Raw genomic sequence first — 26,985 nt, forward strand, 5'->3', positions numbered from 1 at the left:
CCAGGGCTCAATTATTTTATTATGATTTATTTATTGGTATCCAATTGTTAGTAGTTACTATCTTGTCTCATCGCTACAACTCCCGTACGGGCTCGGGAGAGACGAAGGTCGAAAGCCATGCATCTTCCGAAACACAACCCAACCAAGCCGCACTGCTTCTTAACACAGCGCACCACCAACCCGGAAGCCAGCCGCACCAATGTGTCAGAGGAAACACCGTGCATCTGGCGACCTGGTTAGCGTGCACTGCGCCCGCCACAGGAGTCACTAGTACATGATGAGACAAGGATATCCCTACCGGCCAAACCCCCCGGACGACGCTAGGCCAGTTGTGCGTCGCCCCATGGACCTCCCGGTCGCGGCCAGCTGCGATAGAGCCTGGGCTCGACCCCAGAGTCTCTGGTGGCACAGCTAGCACTGCGATGCAGTGCCCTAGACCACTGCGCCACCTGGGAGGCTAGGGCTCTATTTTAACAAACCTAATGCAATGGTCAATCTTAGCGCTGGCAATAGCGCTATAAGTTTGAGGTTGAGTCAGAAATATTTGAGCTATTTTCACAACTGAAATGATAGGCGCAGTAGCTGGCAGTGGTGCGAAACGGCTGGGTTTTGATGAATAAACAAGTGGTGGATCTGTCTGCCTACCCACATCCATACTGATACAAACAGTCAGAGCTGGCCCTAGCCTTTTGGGGGGGCCCATAGCCCTAGCCTTTTGGGGGGGCCCTAGCCTTTTGGGGGGGCCCACCACTTTGCGAGCAAAACATTTTAGCAGCCCCTCCTCTTGACAGCATTTTTTTTTTTTGCAGTTTTAACGTAAGTTTGCTGCAATTCCACACATTTTGGCCTCGAGCAGAGAGAAGATTTAGCTTATTCTATGCAAATGTTGTCGATCAGCTCAATAAAATAATATGTTCTCCTAGCAGTTGCCAATAAATTAAGTCCTAAATGGAAAGGGATGGTTTGTAATCTGTAGCCCCATGAAATCAGCTAAAACAAGTTCAATAACTCAATACATGCACTCACTCTTATTGAATAATATGCATTCACCTGCATTGTGAATAGACCTAGGCTACATCCTGATTTACACAGTTTATCAATAGAGATTTACCATTCAAGTAAATGACTACCATTCTGCTGTTTTGAAGTTAGATTGGTAAAAAACAAAGTCAAATTGATTGAATGACTAGATTATTTGTCTGGATAGTGACACTCTGTGACTTTGGCTAATGTGCCTTCTTTTGTTGTTGTTGCGGTATCGTTTTTGTATCAATTATTGTGATACTAAACCTGGTATTGGTATCAAAGTAAAAATTCTGGTATTGTCGACAACCATACAGTGTATAATTGTAATCAAATTATAATAAAAATGAAACAAGGACTTGTTTTAAATAGGCTATGTCTAATTACAGTTACAGGCACCATACTGTACCTTACTGTACCATACTGTAATTGCTCTCCATGGGCATACACTATAATATAGACATGGCAACTTAGACTATGGAGGGTTTTTTACGCACATCCCAACTTTTCACAAGAGCTGGACAAAGAGCCAATATAAATATTACACTGCTCCCAAATGAAATGTTTTATAAACATAATGGAACCATCTTACCGATCATATTTGCACCTCTCCAGAAATCAGAAGTAATTGCACTGCATTCAAATTAAATGAAAAACAATCATGATATCATAAATCCTTGTCCTATCCACTGAAGATAGTTTATTAAATAGTATCCTACAATAGGCATAATTATAACAAACATGTAGTAGGGATGTAAAACTTTTCTTAACGTTGTAACTGCAATTTTTTTAATGTTTTTTTATCATAAAATGACATGAATTCACAACTTATATATGCTTCTGCATATGACCGCTAGGGGTTAATGCAGTTCAATCTACCACAGTCTTGGCTACCTACAGTACCTACCAGTTGTCGCTAATTACCATAGCCACAAAGTCATAAAGCCTACCAATTTCTAAAATGTGTCTTTAAAAAATTTGATTTTAAACCTAACCTTAACCACACTGCTAGCCTTATGCCTAACCCTAACCTTAACCTTAAATTAAGACCTTAGAGCCACAGCTCGTTGTAGCTACAGTACGTTAAATCTAATCACATCATTTGTTTTCGCGAGACAGCGTGGTATCAAGAATCCTCACGACCAAATGAAGAATCTTATAGTGTGTGACTCCCTGTCTGTGTCACACTGTTTAGTGTGTGCATCACTATGTTGGCAAGACCAAAAGAATTATACAGAAAGACGTTGTTCAATGTGAGAGGCTCAGCGATTTTAGGATTTTGAAAATCGTGTCGTTTTTTTCTGTATGATAATGATTGGGACCGGCTAGTGGTAGTTTTGTGATAATTTCACTGTGATTTAAATGTGTTTTTTCTTTTGGTTAGGGATGTTTTCTAAACATTAGCAAAATTACAGTTTCAAGACATGTAACTTTTAAAATACAGAAACCATCCCTGTATGATGCATTTGGCATCATATGATGCAAAACACAGCATCATACGATGCAAAATGCCTCATACGGGGATGATTTCTGTATTTTTGGGACTGTGTCAACAATGGACTAATGAAACAAATACCAAAAGAGTTTTCCTTTAAGTGATGCTAAGACCAGCTTTACTTGAACCTTGAATATCACCAATAGAGCAGCTTGAAATTGGCACACGTTTTTTTTACAGAGTTGGCCATACAATGACACTGGAGCAAATTAGGGTTAAGTGCCTTGTTCAAGGGCACATTGACAGATTTTTCACCTTGTTGGCTCTGGTATTTGAACCAGCAAACTTTAGGTCACTGGCCCAACACTCTAACTGCTAGGATGCCTATGGCCCTACTAACCCTGGCGCCAGTGACACTAGCTTACCCTTAACGCCAGCCAAATTGAGCCTTCAGTCTCTACACTGACTCACTGGTTCACAAAGCAGTCAAAAAGTTTTCCACACTTCAAATGTTATTATTAACCTTTATTTAAACAGGGAGTCACATTGATATTAAACTATTTTACAAGAGTGCCCTGTATACGTTTACAAATAAACCACAATACATAAATATAACAGCAGCCCTACATATACATTGCAAATAAAACCCACTATAATAAAACCCACTATAATAAACCCACTATAATAAAACCCACTATAATAAAACCCACTATAATAAACCCACTATAATAAACCCACTATAATAAACCCCACTATAATAAACCCACTATAATAAAACCCACTATAATAAACCCACTATAATAAACCCACTATAATAAACCACACTATAATAAAACCCACTATAATAAAACCCACTATAATAAACCCACTATAATAAACCCACTATAATAAACCACACTATAATAAACCCACTATAATAAACCACACTATAATAAAACCCACTATTATAAAACCCACTATAATAAACCCACTATAATAAACCACACTATAATAAACCCACTATAATAAACCCACTATAATAAACCCACTATAATAAAACCCACTATAATAAACCACACTATAATAAAACCCACTATTATAAAACCCACTATAATAAACCCACTATAATAAACCACACTATAATAAACCCACTATAATAAACCCACTATAATAAACCCACTATAATAAACCCACTATAATAAACCACACTATAATAAACCCACTATAATAAACCACACTATAATAAAACCCACTATTATAAAACCCACTATAATAAACCCACTATAATAAACCACACTATAATAAACCCACTATAATAAACCCACTATAATAAACCACACTATAATAAACCCACTATAATTAAACACACTATAATAAAACCCACTATAATAAACCACACTATAATTAAACACACTATAATAAAACACTATAATAAAACATTTAAAAATCTATCGCATTCAGTAACATAAGTCTCCAATCAATAATTGAACATTCCTGAAAGGCACCAGAATATCTAATTGCATGGAATTGTGTGTACTGTTCCACAAATAAGGGGGGAAAAAATGAAAAACGTATTTTCCTAATTCTGTGGAGACCAAAGGGATCTCCAGAGTTATCCATCCCTGTGAATGGGTTTGGTCATTTGTAGGTCTAAAATGAATCAATGAAGTAATGTACAAAGGAAGTTTCTGCAAGACTGATTTGTTCATAAATAAATAAGAGAGTACAGCTCTCTTCATACAGACAGAGGTCCATCCCACATGTTTGTAAAGAATTACAATGGTGAGTCCTAAAACCGTCCCCAGGGGTAATAAAATACTGAGTCCAATGGTTTCAAAACAGAGGCTTTCGCGTGCATATAAATAATATGACCATAGTCTATTAAAGGGAGAAGCGTTGTTTGAACAATCTTCCTTCTATTTTCAGGACTGATTTATTTCTATGTAAACAACAATCATAGATCTCAGCTTCTTTGTCAAGTTTTTCAAAAGACAACTTGTCATCAAACCAGATACCCAAGTACTTATAATGAAAAACATTCTCAATTTAGGTTCCATTTGGAGTGCAAATACGCAAGTCCTCAGGATAAACATTACGAGATCTAGAGACCAGCATGAACTTGGTTTTATTTGCATTTAACACTCATTTAAGATCAGCAAGTGATTTTTGGATTGAGTCAAGATCATGCTGAAGGTCACCAATGGCCTGCTGCACTGAAGAGGCACAGGAGTAAATAACTGTGTTATCTGCGTAAAGATGAATGTTACAGGTGTTCACAGTATTCCCAATGTCATTTATATACAACGTGAACAACAATGGCTCCAAAATGGATCCCTGGAGTACCCCTTTAAGCACTTCAAGGAATTCAGATTTGACCCCGTCTATCATAATAGCCTGGGTTCTGTCACTAAGATAATTCTGAAACCACAAACAGGCATCAGTGCCAAGGCAAGCGTAACACACTAGGGGATTAGGCAGACGACAGCTCTCTCTCTCTCTGTGTGTGTGTGTGTGTGTGTGTGTGCGCGCGCGCGTGCATACGAGTGTGTGTGTTACAGAGGTGTGAAACAAAACCAGTCATACCCATGAATATGAGAAAAGCAGACGCAGACAGGCGTACAGTACAGTAATCTCACTCAGTGTCTCCCAGGAACACATGTAACCACCATGGCTCTCTGAGTCTCCCATGCTCAGTCACAGTCCTGCAGTCAGTGCACAGGGATAGACAGAATCCTAGAGTGCACAAAACAACAAGACTAGTGTGCCAACACACAACATTTTAAAAAAAGGTGATAATACCAACAGCTCTGCAATTACAATATATGAAGAGTAAATGAGCAGACAAAACAGGGGGTAGTGTCTTACCACTGTGATGTCCTCACGTAGAACATCTTTGATTGTCTCTGGGAGAAGCACATGGAGCACCAGTAAGCTGTTTACAGGTCAAATCCAATATCAACTCAACACCACTCTGACACATCACAGCTAATGGGATGCAAAGTGTCAAGAGGGATGGATTTGATTTGATCTTATTAGGATCTGTTTTAGCCCAAGGGCTAGTCTTTCAAGAGTCCTTAAGAAATGTAAAAAAAACAATACATCAAATTGAAAAACATCATAAGCAAAGTAAAAGCACAAAAACACAAACAAAGATCTACATTCCTATTACCTATGCATATTACGAGTTACACCCCCCCAGCCTCCCACATACCTCATGTGCATATATGAATTTAAATACAATATAACATATTACAATAACCTCAACAGTAATGACAGATTAATGACATTAATAATCAAATCAATCATTCAATCAAACTCTGACACTCTCTTTTCTTTTTTTCTAATCGCCGCGAAAACAAACATTCACGCGGGCACACACACACACACACACACACACACACACACACACACACACACACACACACACACACACACACACACACACACACACACACACACACAGCAGAGCCAGCACATGCCTGTGCTAATAGGTTTAGTCTGGCACTCCTCTCAGTGATGTCAGAGTAATCCCTCTTTAAAACCCTGATGACATCATCACAGCGTAGTGTCGCTGCATGTGTTTGGGAGGTGGGAGAGTGAGTAAGGGCATATGGGCACAGACAACGTGTGTGTGTGCTTGTGTTGAAGGGGCTGCCACAATCAAGGATTCCCGAAGATCCCAAAATAATCTGGAGATTAGCCTGGTTAAGCTGTTCTCCAAACAGAATATAGAGCACCAGGGCCACCATGATGATCATAATAATACAACGACACAATGGTAATTGTAATCATACTTCGTCATAAGCTGTGTTGTTGTCATAAACACAACAACAGGGTCATCATCCTGAGAGTTCCTATGGTTGTATGCAGTTGAGCACCTTATAATAGATGTTGTGATGTCACACCTGAGTTCTAATATGTAATCCTAACTGTAACACAGCTATATACTGTACACTTACCGGAGAGTTTATTAGGTACACCACCCCATTCACAAAAATGTATCGCTCCTACAGGCAGTGAGTCACGTGGTGGTGGTGGCTTGCGATATAAAGCAGGCAGACAGGCGTCTATGCATTCTGTTACACTTCGGATGCTCTCGAGTGGCGCAGCGGTCAAAGGCACTGCAAGAGGTGTCAGTACAGTCCCTTGTTTGAATCCAGGCTGTATCACACCCGGCTGTGATTGGGAGTCACATATGGCGGTGCACAATTGGCCCTGTGTTGCCCGGGTTTGGCCGGGGTAAGCCGTCATTGTATATAAGAATTTGTTTTTATCTGACTTGTCTCGTTAAATAAAGGTTAAATGTTTTTTTTTAATTAAGGGAAAAAAATGGAACGAATGGTTCAAATAGGTGACCTAAGCAACTTTGATTGTCGGTGCCGGGCACGCTGGATCCATTATTTCTAAAACGTCCGTCCTCCTGGGCTTTTCACACATGACAGTGTCTAGGGTTTACCGGGAATGGTGCGACAGACAAAAAACATCCAGTCAGCAGCCGTCCTGTGGGCAAAAACAGCTTGCTGATGAAAGAAGCCCGAAGGAGAATGGCAAGAATCATGCAAGCTAACAGGCGGACCTCAAACATACAAATAATGGCACAGAACGGCACCTCGGAACACACAAGGCGTCGGTCCACAGATGGGCTATTGCAGTCACAAAGGGTTCCACTCCTATCAGCTAAAAACAAGAAGAAGCGTCTCCAATGGGCACGCAATCACCAATGCTGCAAAATTGAGGAGTGGGGAGCATCTCTTTGAATATGACAGTGAGTTGGATGAGATGGAATGAGCTGTTCACAGCTAGCTAATATTGCACTTACTTGGTTAGCTTTAACTAGCTGAAGATTCATTTCATGACAATCCATTTGTATCGCTAGTAGTATGGGTTGGGATTGTGGTTCATTATTTAGCTAGCTAGCTACATGTCTAAACAAAAGACTGATTACGTGACCCATCAAGTTAGCCAGGTGTGTCTGAGGTGATTACAGTCATCTATTCTATTTCATGAAAATATGTACATGTCCAGACCATAGTGACCCATCCACTTTGCTAGATGTGGATGGGGAGTGGTTATATCATTTATTTCACATAACCCATCAATTTAGACAAGTGTGTCTGGGTAAGCATCATCTAATAATCTAATGACGCCAGGACAGCGGAGTCAATCACCACCTTCCGGAGACACCTGAAACCCCACCTCTTTCAGGAATACCTAGGATAGGATAAAGTAATCCTTCTCACCCCCCCCCCTCCCCCTTAAAAGATTTAGATGCACTATTGTAAAGTGGCTGTTCCACTGGATGTCTTAAGGTGAACGCACCAATTTGTAAGTCGCTCTGGATAAGAGCGTCTGCTAAATGACTTAAATGTAAATGTAAATGTAATAATTATAAAGTGATTATAGAATACAAATTCTATTTTTGATATTGCTGCTATGCAAATATGCAAGTAACCATTTCATTGTACTGTACCTTCTGTATCCTGTGCATGTGACCAATAAGATTGTATTTGATATAGTGTGTGTTTACCAGAGACAGTAATGTGAAGAACAACATGACCTGCATTAAAGTCAGATGAGGATATAGGCCAAGGACTAGATAGTGTACTTTATTACCCTGAGTTTTTCCTTATTGTAGGCTACTACTTTCACCACTTTTAGTCTTGAAGTCTTTGTTTTTTTTTTACTACACTTACTCACATGTGAATCATTAAAGATATCTGTGGGGCTTAAGAGGGTGTGAATGATGTTGAAAAGGTATAGACAAAGAAGAGCTCTCCAGTACAGATCCACTTGCGGCCAAGATTCAGCCTCCTGGCAGAAGTCACCAGGTTTTTTGGCTAAAAGGTCCCAAATCTAACCCCAAGCATAAATCAAAACCCACAAATAAATGGTTAATTGACCACCAAATCAACATTTTACAATGGCCATCAATCTCAGTCTCCGGACTTAAAAAGCCACTGAAAACCTGTGGTTTGAATTGAAGAGGGCCGTCCATAAGCGCAGACAAAGGATATCAAGGATCTTGAAAGATTCTGTATGGAGGTATGGTCTAAGATCCATCCCCAAGCGTTCTCCAATCTCATTAAACATTCTAGAAAAAGGCTCAGTGCCGTTATCCACACAAAGTGAGGGACTGAAAGATATTGAGAACAGGGGTGCCAATAATTTTGACCCATATCTTTTAGAGATTTTTTTTACTTGTTTAAAAAATCTATTTTGCTGAGCAATTGTATTAGTATAAATATATATATTGTTAATTGAGCTACTATTTGTATCATTTATTTTATACAGTCTTTCTTGCTCATTTTTATCAAGGGTGCCAATAATTATGTACCTGACTATAGCATTAGCCCACTGGTGCTGTATTATGGACATATCATGTCTGCGTGTTTGGGGATAGGGAAAGGACATTGCACACCTGAATGCATACAACCGAAACGTGTCTACCGCATTTAACCAAACCCCTCTGAATCAAAGCAGTTCGGGGGGGCTGCCTTAATCGACGTCCACGTCATCGGCACAGACTCCTTCTCTGATGATAAGCCAAGGTAAGCTACTCCGTCCATTGTTGCCATCACCCTGATCCTAATCACCTTGTTCGTCATAAGCAATAGGCCTCTATTGTTGCTGTTCTCATAAACATTTTCTGCAGGTGAATCCTAACGTGATTAGCCCAGTGATGTAACACTCAGGCCAACGGATAGAAACAATCGGACGATACAGACGTCAGTATAACAGATCAGCTGAACGATCCATTGTTCACATTCTGTTCCCAAATTACCTACATTCACAAACAAGTAAGCCACCTACCCTGAAGGGTTGGGACAAGAGGGATGACCAGTAGGCCTATTGTTTGGAATGTTCTGCTTTGCCCTGATTTGACTCAGCTTGGGTTGCAAAAATTCCTGTAACTTTCCAAAAAATTCCCAGGTTTTCCAGAAATCCTGGTTAGGATACCGGATATAGGCTATAGGATGTCTTTACATTTTCCAGAATGTTCTAACTACTCAGAACTGTGTGGTTCATGTACTTCACATAACCCCAGGTCAGTGCCCAGGATTGTTCTCCTGTAGAATAATCACACCTTTTTGTTTTATTACTTCCTTACTCAGGCCTTTGTATTCCTTGAGGTTATTGATGGATCGCCTCCATCCCTTTCGGTCTTTTGGCCTCCTCTCCAGGCGTTGCCATGTCAGACCCACAACCTTAATCGCTTGCTCTGTGCTTCGTCTCCAGGTAGTTCTAGGTCTTCTTCTTTTGCGAGTGTGTGACCTATCCAACTCTACATTCTCCTCTTGAGTTGTTCTGCTATTGGTTCTTGTTTAGTAGTTTCCCACAGCTTGATGTTGCTGATGATATCTGGCCAGTGGACTCCCAGAAGGTGTCGGAGACAGTGGTTGGGGAATGCTTGCGATTTGTTCAGTGTGTCAGTGGTGGTTCTCCATGCATCAGATCCGTACAGAACAATGTGTTGAATGCTGTTCTTGCTTCACTAATTCTTGCTTTGATATCTTAATCTGTCCCTCCGTAACACTACTTACTGTAGATAGGTGAATCTATCTACCTCCTCTAGTTGGTTGTTTTCCATGGTTATGCGTGTGTTGTTTTTATTCTTGATCGTCATGATTTTGGTTTTCGGGAGGTTGATCTCAAGTCCAACGTAGCTGCTATTGTTTCTAGAGCAATGGTTCTCAACTGGTTTTGCCTCGGGAACCAATTTCAACCAGGTTGTCTCAGTCGCGATTTAATATTCACACTGCCATTTTTTGTTGACAAAATGCAATCTGGAAAACTATGTTTAATGCTATATTGATAGTAAATGTACCAGCAATGATAGTCCCACCTTTTTCATTGTCAATAATTCAATTTTGCCCATATTCTTGATGAAGAATGTTAAACTCAATGGTTTGAGACCACAAAAGCTAACAAATACGCTAAATAGCTCTTCTAATAATTCTATATTGAAAATACTGTGATTGAAGAAAAATATAAACATTTTACAAAATATAAGTTCATTATAATTTCTACACACTTTCGACCTGGTTTAAGTCGTCTAAGTTCATACAGGAGTATTTTTCATTAAAAGAATATAGATATATTTAGATTTTTTTTTCTCAGACCCATTCAATACCTCCCGCGTCCCAAATTTGGGTTGCGACCCACCAGTTGAGAATCGCTGTTTTGGAGTATGGGATTTTTCTGTATCTAATAGTGCTAATAGTACCAAATCATCAGCCAAGTCTAGATCCTCTAGCTGTTCAGTCAGGCTCCACTGAATACCGGTTTGATTGTTGGTTGTTTGTTTTATGATCCAGTTTACGCAAAGAAGGAAGAGGAAGGGAGAGGGCAGGCAGCCCTGCCGCATGCCATTAAGGACTTGGAACTTTTCTGTTGGACTTCCTTCATGATGGACTTGAAATTGCATTCCTTTGTAGGTATGCTTAATGATGTTGATGAATTTGGGTGGGATTCCATATTGTGCCATACTTTTCCACAGCTTCTCTCGGTCTATACTGTCAAAGCCTTTTCAAAGTCAATGAAATCAACGCTTTTGTTTCATTACATCTGTTTATTTTGTGAGCGAGGTGTGACTGCTATTGGCCACCGGTCTCAGTGTTTTTTTTTTGTTCCAGCAGGAAAGGCCTGTCTGATTAGATCCGATGGCTATTGTTGGGGTCTAATGGTGACGTACGCATGGACACAGCACCAGATTTCTGACCTCACACTCACTAATGATATGAACAGATACCAGACAACTAGGCTGTTGCACCTTTACTGTGAGGCTGGGTTAAGGAGGAGCTTAATCTCTAATCGTGCTCATATTTGTAGTTGCCTTGTGTATCTCCAATCCCTTTCTGGGCAGAGGGCAGGTGTCATGCTGTTAGATGACATGCTGCCAGCCTGACAGCCTACTGTGCCCCTGCTCTGAGAGGTTCAACCGTTCAGACACAGAGATAGAAAAGATAGATCTGATTTATGGTGAATTTAGTCATGAACCACCTGCGGCCATCTCTACTCTCCTCTGACAGATCTGACACCGGGGTTGCATTTTTATTGATCTGACTGCTGTGTTCCAAATGTTCCAGAGAGATACAGAAGATGGAATGCTCTATCTTACCTCTGCTACTGGGGATACATGGGAAACAGAGCAGAGGGAATTCAATAAAATGGATGTGAGGGTTGGGGCTATGCAGTCGCAGTGGCTCTCTTCTGTGTGAGGATGGCTGCACACATCTCAATAGTAAGTACAGGGACATGCATTAAAAAGGCCTTGCAGCCAAAATGATTAGAATGACAACCTGACAGTCAAATAGTGCATATGGTCTATGGTGTAGGGCTGGGTGATATGTAAAATAATAGATTTTTCATACGATAACGATAATTATCACGATATTAATCAAGTAATGTTTAAAAGGTGTATATCTGCTTCAGACTCAAGAATGCCTAATGCCTGAACAAACCACTGGGCAGTTAGCCTAGTGGTTAGAGCGTTGGGCCAGTAACCAAAAGTTTGCTAGATCAAATCCCTGTGCTGACAAATTAAAAATATGTCATTCTACCCCTGAACAAGGCAGTTACCCCACTGTTCCCTGATAGGCTGTCATTGTAATTAATACATTTTTCTTAACTGAATTGCCTAGTTCACTAAAGGTTACATTGTCTTTAAAATATGTGAGGTACACATAAAATTATACCTTTATTTAAAATTTTTGTACCTTTATTTAACTAGGCAAGTCAGTTAAGAACAAATTCTTATTTTACTTTTAGATGTGTGTGTATCGTTGGGAATTGTTAGATACTACTGCACTGTTGGAGCTAGGAAGACAAGCATTTCGCTACACCCGCATTAACATCTGCTAAATATGTGTATGTGAGCAATACAGTGGGGCAGCAGGGTAGCTTAGTGGTTAGAGGGTTGGACTTCTAACCGTAAAGGTTGCAAGTTCAAATCCCTGACCTGACAAGGTAGAAATCTGTCATTCTGCCCCTGAACAGGCAGTTAACCCACTGTTCCTAGGCAGTCATTGAAAATAAGAATTTGTTCTTAACTGACTTGCCTAGTTAAAAAAATACAATTTGATTTTGTAAAGCTATCACCTTTAAGGAAAATATACTGAGCATTGAATCTGACAGTGGATCCCAGACAAAGTGATGCATGGTTACTCAAAGGAACTGGCCCTGCCAAGCACATATTCTGTCCAGTACAATGGTTGATAAATGCTCACTTTCACACACATGAATGTGCACGCACTTACACACACTACACACATAATAAAAGATGCAGATCTGGGGTGCTGGATGAGTCATTAGATCTTGGCTGTTGCTGGTTATCGTGAGTAAAGGGAACATTATCTCCAGCCATGGCTCACTGCACCTCCTTTGACTTAAGCTCTGAGTATGTGTGTGTGTGTGTGTGTGCGTGCGTGCGTGTCTGAGTCGGAGTACCTGTGTGTGAGAGTGAGTGAAATAAGAGTGAGAGAAAATGTGTGTGTGTGTGTGTGTTTGTGAGTGCATTCAGCGTGCGTGTGTGAGGGAAAGAGATGGCTAAGGAGGAGAGAACAGCACATCCTGAGAACGACGAGCTTCACATCTGGTAAGAAGACTAATGCCAGCTTTGACTGACTGACTCACTCCCCGGCATGAAACACTCCTCTACCAAAAGACACAAAACAAGCTGTGAATGTGCAAACAACAGTTACTGTATAGGCGGTGAGTAGCGAGTTGAGTAACAAGGAAAGTATTTTATTGTTTAGAAATGACACAGTATTATGCTGCTTTGATGCTCTTCCTATCCAGACGAACAGTCATTTTCCATGGAACATCACTACGTGCAACACATGCATACGGCCCGCACATACTTCTCCAACAAGCTGTCTATTGCCCCCATGCAGCTCTGCAGCAGACTGCACCCCCCCCCCCCCCCAGTCTGGCTCTATATAGCCCACCTTAATAAAGATCTGAGTATCACAAGCAGCACGGCAGAATGACAGAGATTGATGCTGCAGGCGTCAGCATATCTCTCTCTCTCTCTCTCTCTCTCTCTCTCTCTCTCTCTCTCTCTCTCTCTCTCTCTCTCTCTCTCTCTCTCTCTCTCTCTCTCTCTCTCGTCTCTGTCTCTGCTGGTCCTATGGGTACACTGAGTGATGGCTTTGCCTCCAGAAGGATGCGATTCTGGCAGCGCTACGACGTCACCAAAAGCCAATTTTCTTAACCTCCACCTCGGGTCGCAGCAAAGTAACTGAGAGTGAGGCAATTTTCGGTATAAGTTTGGGTATACACTATTTGATCCTGCACAAGACTAAATGGGGAGAAAGAGAGCTCTTGGGGAGAAAGGGAGCAGCACATTTCATCCAGTTTCACCACCTGTCTGACTTGATTCTTGAGGCCTCACAGTGCCAATACCTCTGGGAGCAAATAAAGCGCAGAGCTCCATTTCAACTCCTACTGTACCATGGTACAGTATCTAAAAATATACCTCACATTTCTTCTCTCCTCTCCTCGCTCAGTACATCAAAGTGTATTAGGATTCACTGTATATGATTACTGTAGGTACACTGCAGCTGTTGTTACATTTCTGATTATTTCATATTTCTGCAAATAGAAATCCACATACAATGTTTATTTCATTCCCATTATTAGAGTGCTCAGACCCAAGCCCACAAACATGGTAATAACATGACATGACAAATAGTGATGCATGATGAAAATGCCTTTAGATTGAGTCAAATTGTCAGTGCCAGCTACAATAATGTTATTATTCCCACATTAACTCTGTTCCTGAAACTAATGCTCTGTCTTCAAGTATTTATAGCCATGTAATAATATTGAACATCGGCAGAGAAAGACAAGAACAGTAATTAGCTCTCCGATGTCCAACCCCAAAATATCACTATGGCGACAAATGTGTTTGTGACAAATGAAAAGTGAGTCTGCCAACCTAACACTAAGCCACTCATTAATCCCTTCAATGAGAGCTGTGAAGTCTCGACTATCTAACTGACAAACTATTGCTCTAAACCCAACGTCCTCTTATGACAAAGACAACCGAGCGTCCTCTGTTGACAAAGATAGCACTGCCTGTCTACAGGTCTGAGGAGTATAGATGAAAAATCACTCTCCTACGTAGGTGTGTGTATTTGTGCGTGTGTGTGTGCGTGAGTGCCTGCCTGCTGAGTGCCAAATCCAAGGTGAACTGGGATTGTGTAACAGCCAATCAGCCTCTCTCTAGCCAGGTGAGGCTTTATTGTCATGGAGGTAAATGGCAGATTTAGTCTGGCATCTGCTTGTGCTCATGTCTTACTGGACCAGGAGCCATGGGGCTTTCAAATACATACTCTAGTCTATTGTACCGCAGAGCACATGTTAACAACACAACACGCTCAGAAAATAACAACACTGACTTGAATTCAGGGCGCAACATGTACTTTGAGATCTTTAAATAAATATACCTTGAATATCGAGACTAAATTGAATATATTCATGTTGAAGAGATATACCTAAGTAAAGAGGAAAACTAAAGCAACATGTTAATCCCGTAAAACAATTGCAAGATGAGGGGGGTGAAGTTCTAGTCATTCAGTCAGCAGGGGCTTGGTAGTGTTGGGAAATCAGGGACAGAGAGGATTAGGCTGGTCCATTATTAAACCTCATAAGACTACAGTACCTGAAATTGGGCACTAGAATTACTGATAATAATTATTCATATGATTACATAACTTATTTGATTCATTTCACACCATTTTCAAAGTCAGAATACAAAAAAACTTGACATATGTGAGGAGCTTCTATTTTTGGTGACTTTGTCCTAGAGCAGGGATCATCAACTAGATTCAGCCACGGTCAAAATTTTTCTTGAGTGGATGTTCGGGGGCCAGAACATAATTACAAATCATTTGTTCACCTCAAATTGATCACAAGAAGCCCAAACAGATATAATATTTGACTAAAATATAATAATTTCAAACCTTGCTTATTTTTGTATATGTCATGGATCCCCCGGTACAGTTGCTCATTCTGTGCACAAGTTCCGGAGGTCTACGTCACCGGCCTCTAGGCATCACTGAATTGTTTCATCACGCACACCTGGTTCCCATTTCCCCTGATTAGTAATTGTACAATTGTGCCCTTTGTTCACCATTTTCTTGGTCGGTTATTGTTCCCATATCCATTGATCTTGATCTTATGAGTACCTGTGCTTTGTTGTTTTGGCTTTCGTGCTGCGTGTATTGTGCACTTGTGATTACGGGTCTCGTCCCGTGTATTGTTGTACGCTTGTTATTACGGGTCTTGTCCCGTGTATTGTTGTACGCTTGTTATTACGGGTCTTGTCCCGTGTATTGTTGTACGCTTGTTATTACGGGTCTTGTCCCGTGTATTGTTGTACGCTTGTTATTACGGGTCTTGTCCCGTGTATTGTTGTACGCTTGTTATTACGGGTCTTGTCCCGTGTATTGTTGTACGCTTGTTATTACGGGTCTTGTCCCGTGTATTGTTGTACGCTTGTTATTACGGGTCTTGTCCCGTGTATTGTTGTGCGCTTGTCATTACGGGTCTTGTCCCGTGTATTGTTGTACGCTTGTTATTACGGGTCTTGTCCCGTGTATTGTTGTACGCTTGTTATTACGGGTCTTGTCCCGTGTATTGTTGTACGCTTGTTATTACGGGTCTTGTCCCGTGTATTGTTGTACGCTTGTTATTACGGGTCTCGTCCCGTGTATTGTTGTACGCTTGTTATTACGGGTCTTGTCCCGTGTATTGTTGTACGCTTGTTATTACGGGTCTCGTCCCGTGTATTGTTGTACGCTTGTTATTACGGGTCTTGTCCCGTGTATTGTTGTACGCTTGTTATTACGGGTCTCGTCCCGTGTATTGTTGTACGCTTGTTATTACGGGTCTTGTCCCGTGTATTGTTGTACGCTTGTTATTACGGGTCTTGTCCCGTGTATTGTTGTACGCTTGTTATTACGGGTCTTGTCCCGTGTATTGTTGTACGCTTGTGATTACGGGTCTCGTCCCGTGTATTGTTGTATGCTTGTTATTACGGGTCTTGTCCCGTGTATTGTTGTACGCTTGTTATTACGGGTCTTGTCCCGTGTATTGTTGTACGCTTGTTATTACGGGTCTTGTCCCGTGTATTGTTGTACGCTTGTTATTACGGGTCTTGTCCCGTGAATTGTTGTACGCTTGTTATTACGGGTCTTGTCCCGTGTATTGTTGTACGCTTGTTATTACGGGTCTTGTCCCGTGTATTGTTGTACGCTTGTTATTACGGGTCTTGTCCCGTGTATTGTTGTACGCTTGTTATTACGGGTCTTGTCCCGTGTATTGTTGTACGCTTGTTATTACGGGTCTTGTCCCGTGTATTGTTGTACGCTTGTTATTACGGGTCTTGTCCCGTGTATTGTTGTACGCTTGTTATTACGGGTCTTGTCCCGTGTATTGTTGTACGCTTGTTATTACGGGTCTTGTCCCGTGAATTGTTGTACGCTTGTTATTACGGGTCTTGTCCCGTGTATTGTTGTACGCTTGTTATTACGCGTCTTGTCCGTGTATTTATTAGAGGTTTAACCTCACTCTTTTGTTTGGGTTACTTCCCTGTGTTTTTGTGTACGTGTTTTCATGGCATGTTGTATATGTTTTGGGTGGAGTATTAAAACCCCCTATTACGTATTCCTGCGCCTGTCTCCAATCTTTTATACAACATGACAGTATAAAATAACATGTGTCTCATTATTATACGGGGGTGTCAAGCCCTGACCTTAGAGCTTTTTATGTCTCTATTTTGGTTTGGTCAGGGTGTGATTTGGGTGGGCATTCTATGTTCTTTATTTCTAGGTTTTGTGTTTCTATGTTTTGGCCGGGTATGGTTCTCAATCAGGGACAGCTGTCTATCGTTGTCTCTGATTGGGAATCATACTTAGGCAGCCTGTTTTACCACCTTAGGTTGTGGGATGTTGTTTTTTGTTAGCTCTGTGTAGCCTTCAGAACGTGACGTTCGTTGTTCTTTTGTTTTGTTTAGTGTTTAGTTGTAATAAAAGTATGAACACTTCCCACGCTGCACCTTGGTCCACTTCTTCCGACGAGCGTTACAGTGGGAATACTTACCAATTTTTCTGAGCAAATATTTTTGGGTTTATTATTATTATTGTTTTAGAATTTTCATTGTTGGACATAAAATACTACAAAATATAAATCAGTTGGAGCTGATTTCCTAGTGTTTTCTGGAATTTTAGGTCCCAACAATGAAAATTCTAAGATGAGGATGATAATAATAATAATGAACCTAAACATATTGAAAGGCACTCATTTGATAAAAAGTTGTTTTTGACCAAAATGAAAACGTTTCAGTTTGTCACTTTCACAAACTTTAAGTAATGACAGGTTTGACTACTTAAGACATGAATCTAGGTTTTGCCTTCAGAATTCCAGAAAATGTTTCCCTAATACGGAACCCAAACCAGCTGCGCGCGTGGCAATCATGCACTATCGTCATACATTTATTTTGTTCCCCAACACCAAACGCGATCACGACACGCAGGTTAAAATATCAAAACAAACTCTGAACCAATTACATTAATTTGGGGACAGGTCGAAAAGCATTAAACGTGTATGGCAATTTAGCTAGCTAGCTTGCTAGCTAATTTGTCCTATTTAGCTAGCTTGCTGTTGCTAGCTCATTTTTCCTGGGATATAAACATTGAGTTATTTTACCTGAAATGCACAAGCTCCTCTACTCCGCCAATTAATCCACACATAAAACGGCCAACCGAATCGTTTCTAGTCACCTCTCCTCCTTCCGGGCTTTTTCATCTTTTAACTTATATGGTGATTGGCATCTAAACTTTCATAGTATTACCACGACTACCGGCAAAACAGTTCATCTTTCAATCACCCACGTCGGTATAACCAATGAGGTTTGGTCAGGGTGTGATGGCACATGGGTACCTGCTTCTATAAACCAATGAGATGGGAGAGGCAGGACGTTCAGCGCGATCTGCGTCAGAAATAGAAAGGCGTTCTATTTTAGCCCTTGGCATCGCAGGCCCTCATTGGCGCACGCGAGCTGTGTGGATGCAATAATTGAATAACTTTTGCGACGCTCGCACACGCGACGTGTCCGGTCTGGTCAGCATGTTAGGACACATTTTTCACTTCTCCCATTGACTTCCCAAACCCCAGTCTGGTCTGTCGAGTCTGCTCCGGAAGTATCGTGATGTTGTGCCTCTGGGTTTGAAAACTTTGATGTCACCACCCAGCTTCTTCAAGTGGGTGGTGCTTAGAAAATGTCTGCTCCCCAGCAGCCCTTACAGTGCATTCACACTACACAACCACATCGCACGGTTAAACATCGGAACCCATTCACTTTCAATGGAATGAAAGCGAGAGAAGTGGAGTGAGTGGGGGACCGTTGAGCTAGGGAGCTGAACAGGGTGGGACTTTATACAAATCCTCTGTGATATTGCGATGCGAGTGACCATTTGAAGCTCACCATAGATTCCAACCGCTACTGGCTGGCAATAGCTGTTGATACGTAACACTACCTAGCTTGCATGCTAGCTTGTTAGCACCCACATGAAGGTGAGGATAGCATGGCTAGGTGAGTGCTGCTTGTATAGCGTAAACGCTCTGTTACACAGCAGAGCGAAGACAGACCACTCATTGTTTTCGTCTCTAGCACACGGATCTATACATATAACTTATATAGCTGTGTGATAAAGAATGATGCCTACTGTACAAACTTCCTTAACCTAAAATAAGTAAAGAAGTCATTTTGTATGGAAGTCCAAAGCTTTTTTTTATGCTGGAGGCAGACACAACACATTATGGCCATTATTCCCTAGGGCCCTATAAAATCTGCTCTGCGGAGAACGCAGACAGAATCATGGAATACAGACATTATAATGGAATTCAACAATATTCTAAATGTATTGAACTTAGTAGGAAATCAACTAAATCTATGGAATTGATAAGAACATTCATTCACTTGCCCACAAAATGCATGTGATTAACATTTTCCTGCAACTTTCTGAAATGACACATGGATGCCCATGTCTCTCTCTGCGCGTGTGCCATTAGCGACGATGCTAATGATAACATTCCTCTGGTAGAGACGGAAAGGTTTTGCCAAAAGCCTTCTCAATTCAATGTTAACTACAAAGTAGCCTATGCCTACCTGGCAGAATGTTATCAGGATTATTTACATCAATCCAGTGGCCATCTGTTTTGCAAACTCCGTAATTACGAGTGCTACAGAAACATCGCTAATCAAACAACGGTCGCTTGATGGAGTATTTCTGTCTGTAATTAAAGCCCTTTCGTGGAGAAAAACGAATTAGGATTGGTCTGGCTGCCAAGTGGGTGGGCCCATGCCCTCACAGGCCCACCCATGTCTGCGCCCCTGCCCAGTCATGTCAAATCCATAGATTAGGGCCTAATGAATGTATTTCAATTGACTGATTTCCTTATATGAACTGTAACTCAGTCAAATCTTTGAAATTGTTGCGTGTTGCGTTTATATTTTTTGCTCAGTATAATATAGACATTTGACAAAGTATGAAAAGGCTTATTCATTCACGTCATGAATTTACTATGATATCATCAAATTTGTATATGTTTTATTATACTTTTATGTACTAGATTATTTGGTTTGAAAGGTGTTTTTTTTCCCCCCAGACATAAATATTGCCCTCTTGCTAGATTGATGAATACAGCCATAGAGAAACAGTGCCAAAGTGCTGCCAGCTCAAGAAGTTTGAAGACTAGTGATAAATAATGCACCATCCATCTGAAAGCTCATCTGTAGACACACACACACACTGTAGGGGATGGATGGTGCATTCCTCTTCTATGGGGACTGAAACAGTGCTCGGTCCCCCCTGCAGCAAACAGACACACCGTCAAAATGAGTTCTGACAGCTCATCACTAAAGGAATGAGAAGAAAGTCTTTGTTCAGACAACCATGACAACGTGGCCATGTTGTCACTCAATCTGTCTGTTATATCCCACCAAACCCCTGAGACTATCCATGAAAGGGGAAACACATGATTGAAAAATAATAAAACATTTATACTAAACTGAAACTCTGTACTGTACTATGTATTTGTACTATACTGGAACATATACGGTACTTGTGTACTGAAACTCTGAAGAGGAATTATTCCCCATTTAGATTATCTAACCAATTAACATGGCAATAAGTTTTTCAAATGTAAGGATAGCCAGTGGCGCACTCCAACCCTCACACATCATTTACAAACTAAGCATTTGTGTTTAGTGAGTCTGCCAGATCAGAGGCAGTAGGGATGAGCTGATGACCAGGAATTTTCTCTTGATAAGTGTGTCAATTTGACCATTTTTCTGTCCTGCTAAGCATCTCAACATGTAACAAATACTTTTGGGGGTCAGGGAAAATGTATGGAGTAAAATGTACATTATTTTCTTTAGGAAAAGATATCAACAGTAAGGTAAAGTACAGATACCCCAAAAAACGACTTAAGTATTATTTGAAAGTATTTTTACTTAAGTACTTTACACCGCGGGTCAGAACGGTGCCATTTGGGATGCAAACATAGAAGGCAGCAGTGGCCTGAGGGTGTTATGACCCACACCTACATGTACACTACTATACATCCCCCTACTTACTATACTGCCATGGCTTTGAGGATGAGGATTAGATAGCACCTCCTGGAAGAACAGCCTTAAACAATTCAATATTTTACTATAATTTCTGGCTTGGTATTTTCAAATCTTGAGGTACCCTTAAGCATCTGCAACACAGTCTTTCAGACAAGGTCAACTCTTTCAAAGTTGCCCTCACAAATTATAGCATGTCATGGTAAATACTTTCTCAGCAACCCTATGATGTCACGTCTGTATGACAAAAGTAATCAACTTCACGTTTGAAGTGTGACTTTAGCTAGCGATATCAAAGGATAACTTGCGGCAATGCTGAGCATGTGTGTGTTTTAGCGAAAGAGAGAGAGAGAAAGTGAGAGAGAAGGAGAGAGAGAGAGAGAGAGAGAGAGAGAGAGAGAGAGAGAGAGAGAGAGAGAGAGTTTGTTTCTCTTCAAGTAGCTACTACTGGATTAGATAGGAACATTCCTCCTGACCGCTGTCTGTCTGTCAGCTGTTCCCTCAGACAGCCACAGTCTCTGGTTTGGCCTCTCTAAAGGTCACAGTCTAGTGGCATCCCTCCACTGCCTCTAATCTAATACTGATCAAGTAAACAATGAGTTGGAACTACTGTACATATTTTCTTAACCATGTGACCTGACCTAGAGAAACTCAACAGCTGACACTAGAAGTTTTATTCCCACGTCGGCCACCTATACCGAATACATGTGTTCGCTCTAAATTGATTGAGAAAAATGTGCTATATTATTATTCCATTGTCTTGTATGGAGTTTTCCTGACCTGAGACAATGCTTGGCTGCACACACGTAGAGAAGCAAAATGATGTCCACAGTATGAATCTGCACAGCGTGTGCTACAGCCAGCGTTTGAGCTCACTCTCCAGAACACTTCTGTCATTGCACAAAGAAAAGCAGAAGCCTGTTTGTGTTGAAGACTGTACTGCATGTTAATACTGGACAGGAAGGAAGCAGGAGCGTTGAGGTATGGGTCAATAATCTGACAGAGACCCTTATGGTCCAAACATTGAGTCACTGTTATATGACTAGCTCTAATAACAAACTATTTGAAGATAGCAATCAGCAAGGAATCTTGTCATGGCCCTGACAAAGCCACATCCCAAAAGGAGCCTCTATTTATGTGGCTGATGAAAAGTGCAGAGGGGGAATCCAAAGCAGGGGAGCCATGGCTAGCTAGCTCCATAAGCCTCCACAGGCTTATGTGGGAGAAAATGGCAGGAAATGTCTGGCCCATTGAACAATACATCTCCCAGAGTAGAACTGTCGGGGTTTCTAACCATCCTGGAATGGTACAGACCAGCGGGAACACATAGGACACAGGAGAACATGCAGGAGAACAGAACTCATGTCCACAACGGTTGCCGCCATGTTGGACACACGCGCGCACACACACACACACGCACAAACTCACCAAATCCATGAGTGCCTCCTGAAAGGGAAGTTGCTGAGGTGCATCATAGTCCTCTCCCTCGCCCCGTGGCAGAGTCCAGGCTTCATGAAGCCGCGTGATGAATCTTCCCTCTAACCTTTAAGACTATCTACACACACTGCCCTCCACACACTGTGACCACTCCCAAAACAACATCATGCCTGCCTACCCCTTAGACTGCTCTGTGCTCTATACCATAGTAATGGCACTGGAGATCCACTTAGTCATTCCAGTGTTGGGCACAAAGTCAGCCTTTATGGAGTCATGTTGTCAGCAGCTGGAATATGAATGGACTACATAATGCAAGGCCACCCCAGCTTGGATTAACAAAAGCAGTTTGGAGCATAACAAATCCTCCAAAAAAAATGCAGGGTAAACACAACTATTAACAAAATCCACCAAATATGACAACGAGCAAAACAAGAATGCAGTGCTGTAATGCTTCAGCGGTGTGAATGGAAGAGAGTCCTCAGCACTGTGACCCAGGAGTCCACACAGGATCAGCTACTAGCTTCTCAGGCGGCTGCTCTTTTTTCCGAGGGATTCTTCCGGCGAGGATCTGGAAATCGCTGTCCCACATCCTCATGGTGAACGGGTTCAGGGATTCATCTCTCCGGAAAACATTCCTTTTCCTGACAGACAGGGAAGACGGTCGGCACGGGAGCAGTCGACACTAGCGTGACAGGGCATGTCACACTCTCTCTTTCTCTCTCTCTCTCTCCCTCTTTCTCTGTCTATCTCTATCTCCCTCTCTTTCGCTATGACTAGATCTTGCCTGTCCCCATGAGCTCCCGGGGTTGGAAGGGAAAGGGGGAAGAAAATGAGTGGAGCGCTGCGCTATTGTCCCTGCTCTCCCTATCGCTCTCTCACTCACTCTCTCACTCCCTCCCTCCCACCCTCACAGGCAGTCAGTCAGTGGGATGTCCTGACCCTGTTATGTGTGTGCCTGCTCCTCCTGTGTACAGTGAGTTAAACCTATTGATCCTCTTAGAACTCACAGCTCACGGGCTTCATTCAGCTTACAACTGGCAGGGAGAGGAGAGAAGAAAGCAGGAGGGAAGCTTTCCAGTCCTCTGAGGCTTGGTGTTGCTGACCTGTGTGTGTGTGTGTGTGTGTGTGTGTGTGTGTGTGTGTGTGTGTGTGTGTGTGTGTGTGTGTGTGTGTGTGTGTGTGTGTGTGTGTGTGTGTGTGTGTGTGTGTGTGTGTGATCAGAGTGTGGGAGAAGTGGTGACATCCATCATTTGGGGAATTAATTTTCTATCACTTATTTTCTCTCTCTCACCATGTTTCCTTCACTATCTGTCCACCCTTCTACACACACTTTCTCTCCCTACTCCTCCCTTCTCTCTCTCTCTCTCTCTCTCTCACTGTGTGCCCACACACCATTGAACCATGACATTTCAGACTGCAGAACTAATACTGGCTCATGTTTCTGCGTCTGTTTCTGTTAGCGTGCGTGTGTGTGTTTGCGTGCGTGCGTGTGTGTGTTTGCGTGCGTGCGTGCCGGCATGCGCAAGTGCATGTGTGTGTACTATCAAGCATTGGGCCTCTTTAGGTATGTTCTTAGCAGGAACCAAGGCAACATCCATCTCTCTGTAATGTAGACGTCTTCTGAGAGATGCCTAACTATATCTAAACTCATTAAAATATCATACACCCAGCCTATTTTGTGCTTCCTCACCATGGAGAGCTTGAATTTGATGTTGTGTTTTCCTTTTGGTGGCACTATGGCTAGCAACGATGACAGAATAGTTTTATGCAGATGACAGTGGGAATATCAGCACTGTGGTAACCTAAACTCCAATGTAGCTCAGTTGGTAGAGCATTTCAATTGTGGCACCAGGGTTGTGGGTTTGATTCCCATGGGAGGCCAGTATGAAAGTGTACAGGAGGTTTTTCTGGATAAGAGTGCCTACTAATTTACAGAAATATAAACAATTCCTTTAGACCCGGCATTTATAAGCTGGAATTTGTGCCGATGCCCGGCTATTAAAAAGGACATGCAACGATCTGAGACTCAGTGTTTAATAGAGGTTTTACAGTACCTTAAAATGGCGCTGAGCATTAAAACCATCACCCTTACTGACTTTATTGTTCCCGTGGGGAAATTTTCTTTCAGTGTCATGTAGAGGTCAACCGATTAATCGGAATGGCCGATTAATTAGGGACGATTTCAAGTTTTCATAACAATTGGAAATCGGTATTTTTGGACGCCAATTTTTTTTTTTTTTACAACTTTATTTAACGAGGCAAGTCAGTTAAGAACACATTCTTATTGTCAATGACGGCCTAGGAGCGGTGGGTTAACTGCCTTGTTCAGGGGCAGAACGACAGATTTTTACCTTGTCAGCTCAGGGATTCAATCTTGCAACCTTGCGGTTAACTAGTCCAACGCTCTAACCACCTGCCTCACGAGGAGCCTGCCTGTTACGCGAAGCCAAGGTAAGTTGCTAGCTAGCATTACACTTATCTTATAAAAAACAATCAATCATAATCACTAGTTAAAACTACACATGGTTGATGATATTACTAGTTTATCTAGCGTGTCCTCCGTTGCATATAATCGATGCGGTGCGCATTTGCGAAAAAGGACTGTTGTTGCTCCAACATGTACCTAACCATAAACATCAATGCCTTTCTTAAAATCAATACACAGAAGTATATATTTTTAAACCTGCCTATTTAGCTAAAAAAAGGTTAGCAGGCAATATTAACCAGGTGAAATTGTGTCACTTCTCTTGCGTTCATTGCACGCAGAGTCAGGGTATATGCAACAGTTTGGGCCGCCTGGCTCATTGTGAACTAATTTGCCAGAATTTTACGTAATTATGACATAACATTGAAGGTTGTGCAATGTAACAGCAATATTTAGACTTAGGGATGCCATCCGTTAGATAGATACGGAACGGTTCCGTATTTCACTGAAATAATACATGTTTTGTTTTCTAAATGATAGTTTCCGGATTTGACCATATTAATGACCTAAGACTATTTCTGTGTGTTATTATGTTATAATTAAGTCTATGATTTGATAGAGCAGTCTGACTGAGCGATGGTAGGCACCAGCAGGCTCGTAAGCATTCATTCAAACAGCACTTTTGTGCGTTTTGCCAGCAGCTCTTCACAATGCTTCAAGCATTGCGCTATTTATGACTTTAAGCCTATCAACCCTCGAGATTAGGCTGGTGTAACTGATGTGAAATGGCTAGCTAGTTAGCAGGGTGCACGCTAATAGCGTTTCAAACGTCACTCGCTCTGAGACTTGGAGTAGTTTTTCCCCTTGCTCTGCATGGGTAACGCTGCTTCGAGGGTGGCTGTTGTCGATGTGTTCCTGGTTCGAGCCCAGGTAGCGGCGAGGAGAGGGATGGAAGCTGTGCTGTTACACTGGCAATACTAAAGTGCCTATAAGAACATCCAATAGTCAAAGGTATATGAAATACAAATCGTATAGAGAGAAATAGTCCTATAATTCCTATAATAACTACAACCTAAAACTTCTTACCTTGGAATATGGAAGACTCATGTTAATTAAAAGGAACCACCAGCTTTCATATGTTCTCATGTTCTGAGCAAGGAACTTAAACATTAGCTTTCTTACATGGCACATATTGCACTTTTACTTTCTTCTCCAACACTTTGTTTTTGCATTATTTAAACCAAATTGAACATATTTCATTATTTATTTGAGGCTAAATGTATTTTATTGATGTAATATATTAAGTTAAAATAAGTGTTCATTCAGTATTGTTGTAATTGTGATTATTACACTTTTTTTATTTTATTAATCGGACGATTAAGAGATATCGGCTTTTTTTGGTCCTCCAATAATCGGTAATGGTATCGGTGTTGAAAAATCATAATCGGTCGACCTCTAGTGTCATGTACACATTTAAAGTGGTGTTTAAAAATATAAAAAACCTGGCTCTTAGCCAATTGTTGTGCTCTGAAATATAGGATTCAGTCCTGCCTCTTACACACATCCTGCCCAACGCACAAGTCAGCAGTCTCTCAACTCCTGCCAGGAGTCCGACTGCCCCTCCCCCTCCAGAAACCCTCTCTATCACCCACCCGTCAGAGAAAGAGAGAGAGGGGTGGAGGGGTGAAAGGAGTGGAAAGAAGGGGTGGTAAAAGGGTTAATTTGGGAAGTAACCAAGTAGAGGAATTTCCTTCCTTTGACTATAATACATTGTGTACTGTGTAAACTGTAATATTTTGATTTATTATAGACACACATATACTTGCACGCACACACAATCATCCAAACAGTACTCTATCTCATCTAGCATCTTTGTGTTTAAATTGATGGTGGGTCCTGGTTATAAATACCCTGTCCCTGTCCGTCTGTGGTGTTGTTACATAACGAAGGTCCCAGTGTTGGGGCTGTACCCCTGCTTTACTGAACATGATGAGCTGTCACTAGCCATCCTGCAGCCTGCCACACTACAGACAGACAGGGGAGATGGAAAAG

General features: G+C 41.5%; 1 protein-coding gene across 1 annotated transcript in view; it reads right to left on the reverse strand.

Annotated features, from left to right (window-relative positions):
- Positions 1–23,364, reverse strand: part of LOC115139824 (3',5'-cyclic-AMP phosphodiesterase 4D-like) — an 83,662-nt gene extending 60,298 nt beyond the window's left edge. The window contains exon 1 of the mRNA XM_029677636.2: positions 22,500–23,364. Coding sequence (XP_029533496.1) covers positions 22,500–22,585 — 86 coding nt within the window. The 5' untranslated portion in view covers positions 22,586–23,364. The remainder of the gene's footprint in view (positions 1–22,499) is intronic.
- Between the last annotated feature and the right edge of the window lie 3,621 nt (positions 23,365–26,985).

This window comes from Oncorhynchus nerka, linkage group LG13, assembly GCF_034236695.1.
Source record: "Oncorhynchus nerka isolate Pitt River linkage group LG13, Oner_Uvic_2.0, whole genome shotgun sequence".
In the NCBI taxonomy this organism is placed as follows: Eukaryota; Metazoa; Chordata; class Actinopteri; order Salmoniformes; family Salmonidae; genus Oncorhynchus; species Oncorhynchus nerka.